Source organism: Oncorhynchus kisutch, linkage group LG4 (assembly GCF_002021735.2).
Source record: "Oncorhynchus kisutch isolate 150728-3 linkage group LG4, Okis_V2, whole genome shotgun sequence".
NCBI classification, from domain to species: domain Eukaryota; kingdom Metazoa; phylum Chordata; class Actinopteri; order Salmoniformes; family Salmonidae; genus Oncorhynchus; species Oncorhynchus kisutch.
Window position 1 is genome coordinate 33,718,761 of NC_034177.2, and position 12,859 is coordinate 33,731,619.

General features: G+C 43.2%; 1 protein-coding gene across 18 annotated transcripts in view; it reads left to right on the forward strand.

Annotated features, from left to right (window-relative positions):
- The window catches only part of LOC109889412 (C2 domain-containing protein 5), a 46,523-nt gene that overhangs the window by 12,789 nt on the left and 20,875 nt on the right, over positions 1–12,859 (forward strand). For 11 of the 18 annotated variants that reach the window (XM_031822844.1, XM_031822846.1, XM_031822847.1 and 8 more), the window contains exons 8-11: positions 2,416–2,573; positions 3,031–3,246; positions 3,918–4,006; positions 10,986–11,094. In XM_031822844.1, coding sequence (XP_031678704.1) covers positions 2,416–2,573; positions 3,031–3,246; positions 3,918–4,006; positions 10,986–11,094 — 572 coding nt within the window. The remainder of the gene's footprint in view (positions 1–2,415; positions 2,574–3,030; positions 3,247–3,917; positions 4,007–10,985; positions 11,095–12,859) is intronic. The other 7 variants (XM_031822856.1, XM_031822858.1, XM_031822859.1 and 4 more) reach the window with 2 other exon arrangements.

Sequence of the window (12,859 nt, forward strand, 5' to 3'; positions counted from 1 at the left end):
GGTAAATATATATATCCATACACACATGCATACATACACATACCTATATAGACATACATACTTTTTAAAGACTATACCTTTATTATTATTCCCCGTAAACCCGACCACCGATCCCCCAATTGGAGTAAACTAATAAACACTTCTGCTTTTACCTTCAATTTATACATCTTATACACATTTTACAGACAGTCTACTTTACAATAGTTCTCTCTTGTTTGTTTTTAGTCCTTCCTCTATTTCCATCCAGTTTGACTTCTATTTGTAACTGTGCTATTTCACAAAAGTTCCTAACCTATATACATTTTACAATGTTTATCTTGTTATTAGTCCCACCCTTTAGCTCCATTCAACACCTCCCATCTATCTCTCAACATCATCCATTTCGGGTTTCTATTTGCCTTATTTGGTTTTAGTCATTTAAGTTTACACTGAAAAGTTTACACCCCCCCCCATTTTTTAAATAAATGTTATTTATATATATATATATATATATATATATATATATATATATATATATATATATATATATATATATATATATATATATTCAAAACAGATTCAAAAGTTTGTACACACCTACTACCCATCCAAGTTTTTTTTTTATAAAAATAAAAAAAACACTTCTATATTGTAGAATAATAGTGGAGACATCAAAACAGTGAAATAACACATATGGAGTCATGTAGTCACCAAAAAAGTTTTAAACAAATCAAAATATATTTTAGATTCTTCAAAGTTGCCACCCTTTGCCTTGATCCAGGCTGTATCACCACCGGCCCCATAGGGGGGCGCAGAATTGGCCCAGCGTCGTCTGGGTTTGGCCGGGGTAGGCCATCATTGTAAATAAGAATTGACCTCTCTAGGTTAAATAAAGGTTAAATAAATAAAAATATTTAAAAAAATATTCACACACTTGGCATTCTTTCAACCAGCTTCACCTAAAATGCTTTTCCCACAGTCTTGAAGGAGTTCCCACATATGTTTTCCCTTGTCACTCATTCTAAACCATCTCAATTGGGTTGAGATCGGATGATTGTGGAGGCCAGGTCATCTGATGTAGCACTCCATCACTCTCCTTCTTGGTCAAATTTCCCTTACACAGCCTGGAGGTGTGTTGGGTCATTGTCCTGTTGAAAACAAATGGTAGTCCCACTAAGCACATACCAGATGGGATGGCGTATTGCTGCAGAATGCAGTGGTAGCCATGCTGGTTAAGTGTGCCTTGAATTCTAGATAAATCACAAACAGTGTCACCAGCAAAGCACCATCACACCTCCTCCCCCATGCATTACAGTGGGATACACACATGCGGAGATCTTCCGTTCACCTACTCTGTCTCACCAAGACACGGCGGTTGGAACCCGAAGTCTACATTTGAGATTTTTCGGACCAGAGGACAGATTTCCACTGATCTCATGTCCATATTGCTCATGTTTCTTTGCCCAACCCAGTCTCTTCTTATTATTGGTGTCCTTTTAGTAATCTCAGCAAGAAAATAAATCTATTTTTCAGGACCCTGTCTTTCAAAGATAATTTGTAAAAATCCATGCATTCCAGTTGACTACCTCATGAGGCTGCTTGAGAGAATGCCAAGTGTTCAAAGCTGTCAACGCTAAGTATGTAGTACCACATTTTTGGTACTACATGATTCCATATGTGTTATTTCATGGTTTTGATGTCTTCATTAGTGTTCTACAATGTAGAAATAGTCAATTTAGAAAAACCCTTAATTGAGTAGGTGTGTCCAAACTTTGGACTGGTACAAAATATACAGTGCATTTAGGTTAGTTAACTATTCAGACCCCTTGACTCTTTCCACATTTTGTTACGTTACAGCCTTATTTTTTAAAATAGATTAAATAGTTTCCCCCCCATCAATCTACACATAATACTCCATAATGGCTGAGCAAAAACTTTTTTAAATGTATTTTTTTATTTAAAAAAACCTGAAATCACATTTACATTAAGTATTCAGACTAGCGATCGACTGATTTATGGTTTTTCAATACCGATATTTCGAGGACCAAAAAAAGCGGATACCGATTAATCGGCCGATTTTTTTATTTTTTATTTATTTTTTTTAAATTTTTTAAATTATCTATATATATATATATATATAGATATATAGATATGTAATGATGACAATTCATTCAGACCCTTTACTAAGTACTTTGTTGAAGCACCTATTTTAGTCAGATGTTTTGGAGTGGTGGCAATGCTTTAGCATCAGTGCCCCCCCGCCCCCACACTGCTAAATGAATCTAAGGGAAACGCTGTGCTTATGCTTCATGTGCTTGGCTTTCTGTTCCGCGGCCAAGTAATTTGCACTCCACACACTTCACATACATCTATCAGCAAAGCATCTCTCCACACCACACCCACACTGACTGATGGGTGTGTGTGTTCTCCTGGCAGGCCCGTGTTCAGTGAGGACCCCCCCCATTCCCTCTCCGGCCCCCCCACGCCTCTCAGAACCCTTCCTTCCTCCTCTCCTCCTCCCTTCTCTCCATCCAAGCCATGCAGTCGCCAGTCCTCCTCCTCAGACACAGACCTCAGTCTGACGCCCAGGATTGGTAAGACCTCACCAGCCTCCTCACCCTCTCCTCCCCTCTCTGCACCTTTCCTCATCCCCACTCTGAAACTCACTGTGTTGTTTATTTTGCTATCCCAGTTCATTGTTTTATTGATTTATTTCAAGTCATTTTGTTAGAATCACACTGACAGCAGCTGTTGACCATAGTTCTGGTGTTCACCACATAATAACTCACACTTTCCCTAGGACAGGACATGGCTCCCCTTACTGGTGGTAATACAACCTTTGATCCCCCTCACTTCCTCTCTTCCCCAACTCCCTTCTTCCTAAAGGAGTTTTATTTCCCTTTTTTCCCCCTGTCAGATTTCAAATCATGTGACTCTCCTCCACTGTCTTTCTTTTCTGCTTTTCTTGCTGTCTTCTTTTTTTCTCCTTGTTTTCTGTCTCCCTACCTCCTGCCTCTCTCTTTCTCTCTCTCTTCACCTCTTTCTCTGCAGAGAGGTTTGTGTCTAGTCCTGGGGTCTTCCTCTGTCCCAGTTCCCCCACCCTCTCCTTCGATTCCCCGTCCCTTCCTTCCTCTGGGCTAATCCTGTGCAGCATTGGGTCTGCCCTCAGAGCCTACACCCCACCCCCTCTCCCCTCTGTCCAATCAGAGGGGTCTGTGTTGAGAAAGACTGTATCATTCAGTGAAGAGCTGATGCTGGCGGCCTCCGGTAGGACGGTCATGAAGGTCTATAACTGTCTTTAACACTATAACACCCTGCAGGAGTCATGAAGCCCAACAACACCCCTTATAACACTTGTTACACTTAAATAGTTAAATAGCCTTTATTATAGTCTCTGGTAGGGCACAGAGTTCAGAAGTCATGAAGCACTAAAACACCTTTTACAAACTGCATCTACAACCTCTAACGGCCATAAATGTGCTCCTCTCGAACTTTACCCCACTTAACCTTGGGTGAAATGTCCATCCTTGCTGGTCTCTGGCCCCGATACTAACTGCCCTGGAGTGACCCCCTGCCCATGTTTTTCTAATGTGGTTTAAGGCATGTCCAGCCCCCCCACAATCACCCCCATTTGCAAGTCTCTATGGTGGTGTAGTATGCAGTTGTGTACAGAGGGGATAATAAAGCAGCTATGTGAATGTTCTCTATCCTCACAGGTAGATTTATGGGAATGTTGCCATTTGCAAAGGTGTATGATAAATGCTATGTAGATATTAGCTTATATTAGCTTAGTAGGAATTTGCATGGTTGTCGGTGTTCCAGCTCGCACAAGCTAAGGCTCTTGCAAGGCTACTTACATACTTGTGGTTGTCGACGAATGCCAGCTTTCTGTGATGAAGTGATGTGATTGGTGAAGTGTTGTTCTCTCGTCCTATCAGGGATGGGGAGTGGGGGCAGCGTTGGAAAAGAGGCTGGGCCTCTGAAGACCCTTCTCAGACAACATACCCAATCAGCTCTGGAGCAGAGGGTAAGCACACACACCGGACACACACCGCACTGCATTTTGCTGTGTGAAAGGGTGAATTGTGAAGAGTTTGTGAGAGTGAAGTATGATTATGTTAGTGAATAATGTTCCGTCTCTTCATCTTCTTGACCACTCCTTCCTCTCAGGGAACCTCACCCTCTGGTATATTTGTAAACACCAGGGTATGACACACACACACTTTGTCACACCAAGGTGGCATAGCAGTTCAGACGTCTTTTGTCCTCGTCTTGTCGTGTCCTGTGTATGTGTGTGTATATATATATATATTTACAACTTTTTATTATTTTTATTTTCCATCAACTCATCTTCAAAACACTCTCCTGCAACCCGCCTCACCAATTTATATTTATAAAAAAGTATTATTTACCTCAAATCTGTAATCCTCCAAGAAGCTAGCCAGAAACTCCAAGAAGCTAGCCTGAAACTAGCCAGAAGCTAGCCAGAAACTCCAAGAAGCTAGCCTGAAACTAGCCAGAAGCTAATCAGAAGCTAGTTAGCTTCTTTACTGGCAAATCGTTAGTATTCAGCTAACGACGGTTTGTGGTCATCAGCTATCCTTTAGCTCGAAAATCTATCGCCAGTTCTGTACGGCGCAGCGCGGCTCGGAACGGAACATACCGGACCAATTTTTCTCTCATGTCCCTGGATTTCGACTGCTCTCTGGACATTCATACCCGGATCTCACAGCTAGCTAGCTGCTATCCGTGTGACTATCGGCCTTCGTCGATTCCGGAGCAAACATCAATTATTCCGGAGCTAGCCAGCTCCGTCAATCACTCCTGGGCTGCAGTCACCTATCCGGACCCGTTTTACTGCCTACGTGGAGCCCCACCGGGCCTTCACAACTGGACTGCCGACGTTATCTACCCGAAGGAGTTATCCGGCTGGCTCCTCCGTCGTGACGTTACCTGAACGCCCATCTGCGGCCTGCTAACCGTTAGCTGTCTTACCGGCTGCTATCTGAATAGACAATCGGACAATTTATTTATTTTTATTATTATTATGTTTTCTTCTTGGGCCTCTAACTATATCTATTGTTTTTATTTTTGTTGTTGTTGTGTGATTTGGATTAATCCCCTCTACCACACGGAACCACACTAATCTACTGACGGAACGCAAGAGGTAGCTAACAACAGACCTCCATCCTATGCTAGCTTGCTACCGATGGCCTGGCTAGCTGTCTAAATCACCGTGATCCCCAACCAACCTCTCCACTCACTGGACCCTTTTGATCACTTGACTAAGCATGCCTCTCCTTAATGTCAATATGTCTTGTCCATTGCTGTTCTGGTTAGTGTTTATTGGCTTATTTCACTGTAGAGCCTCTAGTCCTGCTCACTATACCTTATCCAACCTATTAGTTCCACCACCCACACATGCAATGACATCTCCTGGTTTCAATGATGTTTCTAGAGACAATATCTCTCTCTTCATCACTCAATACCTAGGTTTACCTCCACTGTATTCACATCCTACCATACCTTTGTCTGTACATTATACCTTGATGCTATTTTATCGCCCCCAGAAACCTCCTTTTACTCTATGTTCCAGACGTTCTAGACGACCAATTCTCATAGCTTTTAGCCGTACCCTTATTCTACTCCTCCTATGTTCCTCTGGCGATGTAGAGGTGAATCCAGGCCCTGCAGTGCCTAGCTCCACTCCTATTCCCCAGGCGCTCTCTTTTGACGACTTCTGTAACCGTAATAGCCTTGGTTTCATGCATGTTAACATTAGAAGCCTCCTCCCTAAGTTTGTTCTAGTCACTGCTTTAGCACACTCTGCCAACCCAGATGTTCTAGCTGTGTCTGAATCCTGGCTTAGGAAGACCACCAAAAATTCGGAAATTTTAATTCCAAACTACAACATTTTCAAACAAGATAGAACTGCCAAAGGGGGCGGTGTTGCAATCTACTGCAAAGATAGCCTGCAGAGTTCTGTCCTACTATCCAGGTCTGTACCCAAACAATTTGAACTTCTACTTTTAAAAATCCACCTCTCTAAAAACAAGTCTCTCACCGTTGCCGCCTGCTATAGACCACCCTCTGCCCCCAGCTGTGCTCTGGACACCATATGTGAACTGATTGCCCCCCATCTATCTTCAGAGTTCGTGCTGCTAGGCGACCTAAACTGGAACATGCTTAACACCCCAGCCACCCTAAAATCTAAACTTGATGCCCTCAATCTCACACAAATGATCAATGAACCTACCAGGTACCTCCCCAAAGCCGTAAACACGGGCACCGTCATAGATATCATCCTAACCAACTTGCCCTCTAAATACACCTCTGCTGTCTTCAACCAAGATCTCAGCGATCACTGCCTCATTGCCTGCATCCGTAATGGGTCAGCGGTCAAACGACCTCCACTCATCACTGTAAAACGCTCCCTGAAACACTTCTGCGAGCAGGCCTTTCTAATCGACCTGGCCGGGGTATCCTGGAAGGATATTGATCTCATCCCGTCAGTAGAGGATGCCTGGATATTTTTTTTAAATGCCTTCCTAACCATCTTAAATAAACATGCCCCATTCAAGAAATTTATAACCAGGAACAGATATAGCCCTTAGTTTTCCCCAGACCTGACTGCCCTTAACCAACACAATAACATCCTATGGCGTTCTGCATTAGCATCGAACAGCCCCCGTGATATGCAGCTGTTCAGGGAAGCTAGAAACCATTATACACAGGTAGTTAGAAAAGCCAAGGCTAGCTTTTTCAAGCAGAAATTTGCTTCCTGCAACACTAACTCAAAAAAGTTCTGGGACACTGTAAAATCCATGGAGAATAAGAACACCTCCTCCCAGCTGCCCACTGCACTGAAGATAGGAAACTGTCACCACTGATAAATCCACCATAATTGAGAATTTCAATAAGCATTTTTCTACGGCTGGCCATGCTTTCCACCTGGCTACTCCTACCCCGGACAACTGCACTGCACCCCCAACAGCAACTCGCCCAAGCCTTCCCCATTTCTCCTTCTCCCAAATCCATTCAGCTGATGTTCTGAAAGAGCTGCAAAATCTGGACCCCTACAAATCAGCCGGGCTAGACAATCTGGACCCTTTCTTTCTAAAATTATCTGCAGAAATTGTTGCCACCCCTATTACTAGCCTGTTCAACCTCTCTTTCGTGTCGTCTGAGATTCCCAAAGATTGGAAAACAGCTGCGGTCATCCCCCTCTTCAAAGGGGGGGATACTCTTGACCCAAACTGCTACAGACCTATATCTATCCTACCGTGCCTTTCTAAGGTCTTCGAAAGCCAAGTCAACAAACAGATTACCGACCATTTCGAGTCTCACCATACCTTCTCTGCTATGCAATCTGGTTTCAGAGCTGGTCATGGGTGCACCTCAGCCACGCTCAAGGTCCTAAACGATATCTTAAACGCCATCGATAAGAAAGGCAGACTCGACAGCCTTGGTTTCTCAAATGATTGCCTCGCCTGGTTCACCAACTACTTCTCTGATAGAGTTCAGTGTGTCAAATCGGGAGGGTCTGCTGTCCGGACCTCTGGCAGTCTCTATGGGGGTGCCACAGGGTTCAATTCTTGGACTGACTCTCTTCTCTGTATACATCAATGAGGTCGCTCTTGCTGCTGGTGAGTCTCTGATCCACCTCTACGCAGACGACACCATTCTGTATACTTCCGGCCCTTCTTTGGACACTGTGTTAACAACCCTCCAGGCAAGCTTCAATGCCATACAACTCTCCTTCCGTGGCCTCCAATTGCTCTTAAATACAAGTAAAACTAAATGCATGCTCTTCAACCGATCGCTACCTGCACCTACCCGCCTGTCCAACATCACTACTCTGGACGGCTCTGACTTAGAATACGTGGACAACTACAAATACTTAGGTGTCTGGTTAGACTGTAAACTCTCCTTCCAGACCCATATCAAACATCTCCAATCCAAAGTTAAATCTAGAATTGGCTTCCTATTTCGCAACAAAGCATCCTTCACTCATGCTGCCAAACATACCCTTGTAAAACTGACCATCCTACCAATCCTCGACTTTGGCGATGTCATTTACAAAATAGCCTCCAATACCCTACTCAACAAATTGGATGCAGTCTATCACAGTGCAATCCGTTTTGTCACCAAAGCCCCATATACTACCCACCATTGCGACCTGTACGCTCTCGTTGGCTGGCCCTCGCTTCATACTCGTCGCCAAACCCACTGGCTCCATGTCATCTACAAGACCCTGCTAGGCAAAGTCCCCCCTTATCTCAGCTCGCTGGTCACCATAGCATCTCCCACCTGTGGCACACGCTCCAGCAGGTATATCTCTCTAGTCACCCCCAGAACCAATTCTTTCTTTGGCCGCCTCTCCTTCCAGTTCTCTGCTGCCAATGACTGGAACGAACTACAAAAATCTCTGAAACTGGAAACACTTATCTCCCTCCGTAGCTTTAAGCACCAACTGTCAGAGCAGCTCACAGATTACTGCACCTGTACATAGCCCACCTATAATTTAGCCCAAACAACTACCTCTTTCCCAACTGTATTAAATTTTATTTATTTATTTATTTTGCTCCTTTGCACCCCATTATTTTTATTTCTATTTTGCACATTCTTCCATTGCAAAACTACCATTCCAGTGTTTTACTTGCTATATTGTATTTACTTTGCCACCATGGCCTTTTTGCCTTTACCTCCCTTCCCACCTCATTTGCTCACATTGTATATAGACTTGTTTATACTGTATTATTGACTGTATGTCTGTTTTACTCCATGTGTAACTCTGTGTCGTTGTATCTGTCGAACTGCTTTGCTTTATCTTGGCCAGGTCGCAATTGTAAATGAGAACTTGTTCTCAACTTGCCTACCTGGTTAAATAATAAATAAAATAAATAAACACACACACACAGTGTTTATTCTGGATGCTTCTATCAAACCTCTTTCCTGCCTGAGTTCTGCTCAAGGGTTTTAGTCTTAGTTGGGCTGCTTCTCAACAGTTTACAGTGGTTTCCTCTCCTTACAGTGCATTCGGAAACTATTCAGACACCTTGACTTTTTCCACATTTTGTTACGTTACAGCCTGATTCTGAAATGTATTCTTTTTTTACTTAATCAATCTACACACATTTACCCCATAATGACGAAGCAAAAACTGTTTTTTAGATTTATTTTGCAAACATATGAAAAAATATTTATATTTACATAAGTATTCAGAACCTTTACTCAGTACTTTGTTGAAGCACCTTTGGAAATGATTGTAGCCTCAAGTCCTCTTGGGCATGACACTACAAGCTTGGCACACCTGTATTTGGGAGTTTCTCCCATTGAGAGTCCTTTTAGATGTCTTTTGGCAAAGTCCAAGCAGGCTGTCGTGCCTTTTACTGAGGAGTGGCTTCCGTCTGGCCACTCTACCATAAATTCCTGTTTGGTGGAGTGCAGCATCGATGGTTGTCCTTCTGGAAGGTTCTCCCATCTCCAAAGAGGAACTCTGGAGCTCTGTCAGAGTGACCATCCGGTTCTTGTTCACCTCCCCCAATCAATTGATTGGACATGATTTGTAAAGTCACACATCTGTCTATATAAGGTCCCACAGTTGACAGTGCATGTCAGAGCAAAAACCAAGCCATGAGGTTGTAGGAATTGTCTATAGAGCCCCGAGACAGGATTCTGTCTGCACAGATCTGGTGAAGGGTACCAAAACATTTCTGCAGCATTGAAGGTCCCCAAGAAGACAGTGGCCACCATAATTCTTAAGTGGAAGAAGCTTGGAACAACGAAGACTCTTCCTAGAGCTGGCCGCCTGGCCAAACAGAGCAATCGGGGGAGGAGGGCCTTGGTCAGGGAGGAGACCAAGAATGCAAAAGTTACTCTGAAAGAGTTCTGGCGTTCCTCGAGGGAGATGGAAAAATCTTTCAGGACAACCATCTCTGCAGCACTCCACCAAATCAGGCCATTATGGTAGAGTGGCCAGATGGAAGACACTCTTCAGTAAAAGGCACATGACATCCCACTTGGAGTTTGCCAAAAGGAATCTAAAGATTCTCAGACCATGAGAAACAAGATTCGCTGGTCTGATGAAACCAAGATTGAATTCTTTGGCCTGAATTCCAAGCGTCACATCTGGAGGAAACCTGGCATCTCTACAGTGGAACATGGTGATGGGAGTATCATGCTGTGGGGATGTCTTTCAGCGGCAGGGACTGGGAGACTAGTCAGGATCGAGGGAAAGATGAGCATAGCAAAACACAGAGAGATCCTTGATGAAAACCTGCTCCAGAGCGCTCAGGACCTCAGACTGGGGCGAAGGTTCACCTTCCAACAGGACAACAACCCTGAGCACACAGCCAAGACAACGCAGGAGTGACTTCGGGACAAGTCCGAGTGGCCCAGCCAAAACCCGGACTTGAACCCGATCGAACATCTTTGGAGAGACCTGAAAATAGCTGTGCAGCAATGCTACCCATCCAATCTGACAGAACATGAGATCTGCAGAGAAGAATGGGAGAAACTCTCCAAATACAGTTGTGCCAAGCTTGTAGTGTCATACCCAAGAAGACTCAAGGCTGTAATCACTGCCAAAGGTGCTTCAGCAAAGTACTGAGTAAAGGGTCTGAGTACTTATGTTCATGTAATTTTTAAGACATTTCTAAAAACCTGTTTTTGCTTTGTCATTTTGGGTTATTGTGTGTAGATTGATTAGTAAAAAAACAAATTTTAGGATAAGGCTGTAACCTAACAAAATGTGAGAAAGTCAAGGGGTCAGAATACTTTCCGAAGGCACTGTATATATGTGTGGACAGAGACTATAAGTCAGTATGGGTTTTTCTCTTCTATCTTATGCCCTTACAACCCTGCATGTTATTGTTTGAAGAAGACAAGGTTGAGCATGCCAATCCTTAATTCAACTGTTTCCCAAGTAAACGGATGTCCTGGAGACAGGTTTGAACCCTGACTCCTGACTTTTACTGTAACTGACCCTATTTGTATCTTTTCAGGAGTTCCCCATCTTCACGTTGACCTGTTTCCCCCCTGGCTTCTTGGTTCACGTCGGGGGCGTGGTCAGCACCCGCTCGGTCAAGCTGCTTGACCGCATACACAACCCCGGTGAGTTCCACAAGAACGCTCCGTCCTGGCTATAGGAAAACACATGTTGTATTACATGTTGCACTGTAGTTTCCAGGTTAGTTCGATCATGTTTATGACATGACCCGCTCACCCAGTGGGTGAGGGGTGTGTCACATCGTGGGATCAGTGTGTTAGTCAGCTAGAGTTAATTAGGATTGGGAGGTATCCAGGTTTTCATACCTAATTACTATTACTGTACCAAACTGGGTTTTACGGTATTGCTGGCAGTGCACAGAAGGGGGTGCTTTTTTTTTCTCCAAAAGTAATAATAATAGTAACGCTAACAAAGTACTAGCGAATTCCCATAGCGGATGCTAGCTAAATGCTAAGAAGTGCAAGCGAACATAAACTAATGCAAGGACAGACACCCCAGCTCATAAAGTTTTACAACTATCACAAATGGTTTGCTGCAGAAACAAATATTAGACAGCAGGGCTCAAGTTACACTTGAAATTCTGGGTTAAAATAGAAGAAGAGATTTTGCTGGCTAGCCACCAGCTAGCAAGTGAGCAAATGCATAGCTGGAGCCCTGAGCTGAAGATGGTTAAAGTTATAAGATATTTCACTGGCAAACAATAGTGAATTTCAAGTGTAACTTGATCACATCTCTTACTCTGCATGACAGTGGATCGTCACGTCAGGAAAGTGTCATGTCAGGTATCCTCTCTGGTGAGGATTTGGGTGCATGCGTAAGTAGAAAAAGGGCTTAAAGTCCAGGTAGCAAATAATGGACTTCATCTGATATTTACAGTGTCTTCAGAAAGTATTCATTCTCCTTGACTTATTCCACATGTTGTGTTATAGCCTTAATTCAGAATGTTGTTTTTTTCACCCATTTAAGTACAATACCCCATAATGACAAAGTGAAAACATGTTTTAAGAAATGGTTAATACATTTATTGAAAATTAAATAGAAATATCTACTTTATATAAATATTCACACCCCTGAAAGTGACAAAGTGAATTCTCTCTCTTGCGTCTAACTAGCGAGATTTAGGATATTTACTAGCCCATACCAGTGTCAAACTTAGCTATGTTATCAACATATGGCAGTACACAAACAAAATCTAGCTCGCTTATTTTGCCAGATAGAAAAAAATATCCATGAATGTATTCAGAAATGGTGGAGGATAGCTAGCTATAGCAAGCGAAAGTTATCTGCTGCCTTTTCAACAAGAAGCAACTGTGACCACATTGATCGTAAGATTCAAAAATACACTTTTCCACAGACCAAAATCCACAATTCACCCCGCCAAAGAAAACATGGCTCTGTGGCTTCACCCGAAATGCCACCCGATCTGTAAACGGATTCATGGCCGAAGAGTCACATTTCAGTTTAGCCCGCACTTGTCAGGCTATATAAAAAAAACTGCCACAGAACGAACGAATTACCGCATCTTGCAGCCCCCAGAAACACCTTGAAAACTACTCTTTCCCATAGGCTTGTACTATCTATGGGGCGGCAGGTAGCCTAGTGGTTAGAGCGTTGGGCCAGTAACCGAAAGGTTGCTGGATCGAATCCATGAGCCGGCAAGGTCAAAATTTGTCGTTCCGCCCTTGAAAAAGGCAGTTAACCGACTGTCCCCTGTAAATAAGAATTTGTTCTTAACTGACTTGCCTAGTTAAATAAAGGTTAGAATAAAAATATGACAGCATCAGCAGTTGGCTACCAAAAGCTGGCAGACATTTTACATTTGGTTTATTTTATAAGTGTTATTTAGATGGAAGACGAGCTAAATGCAGT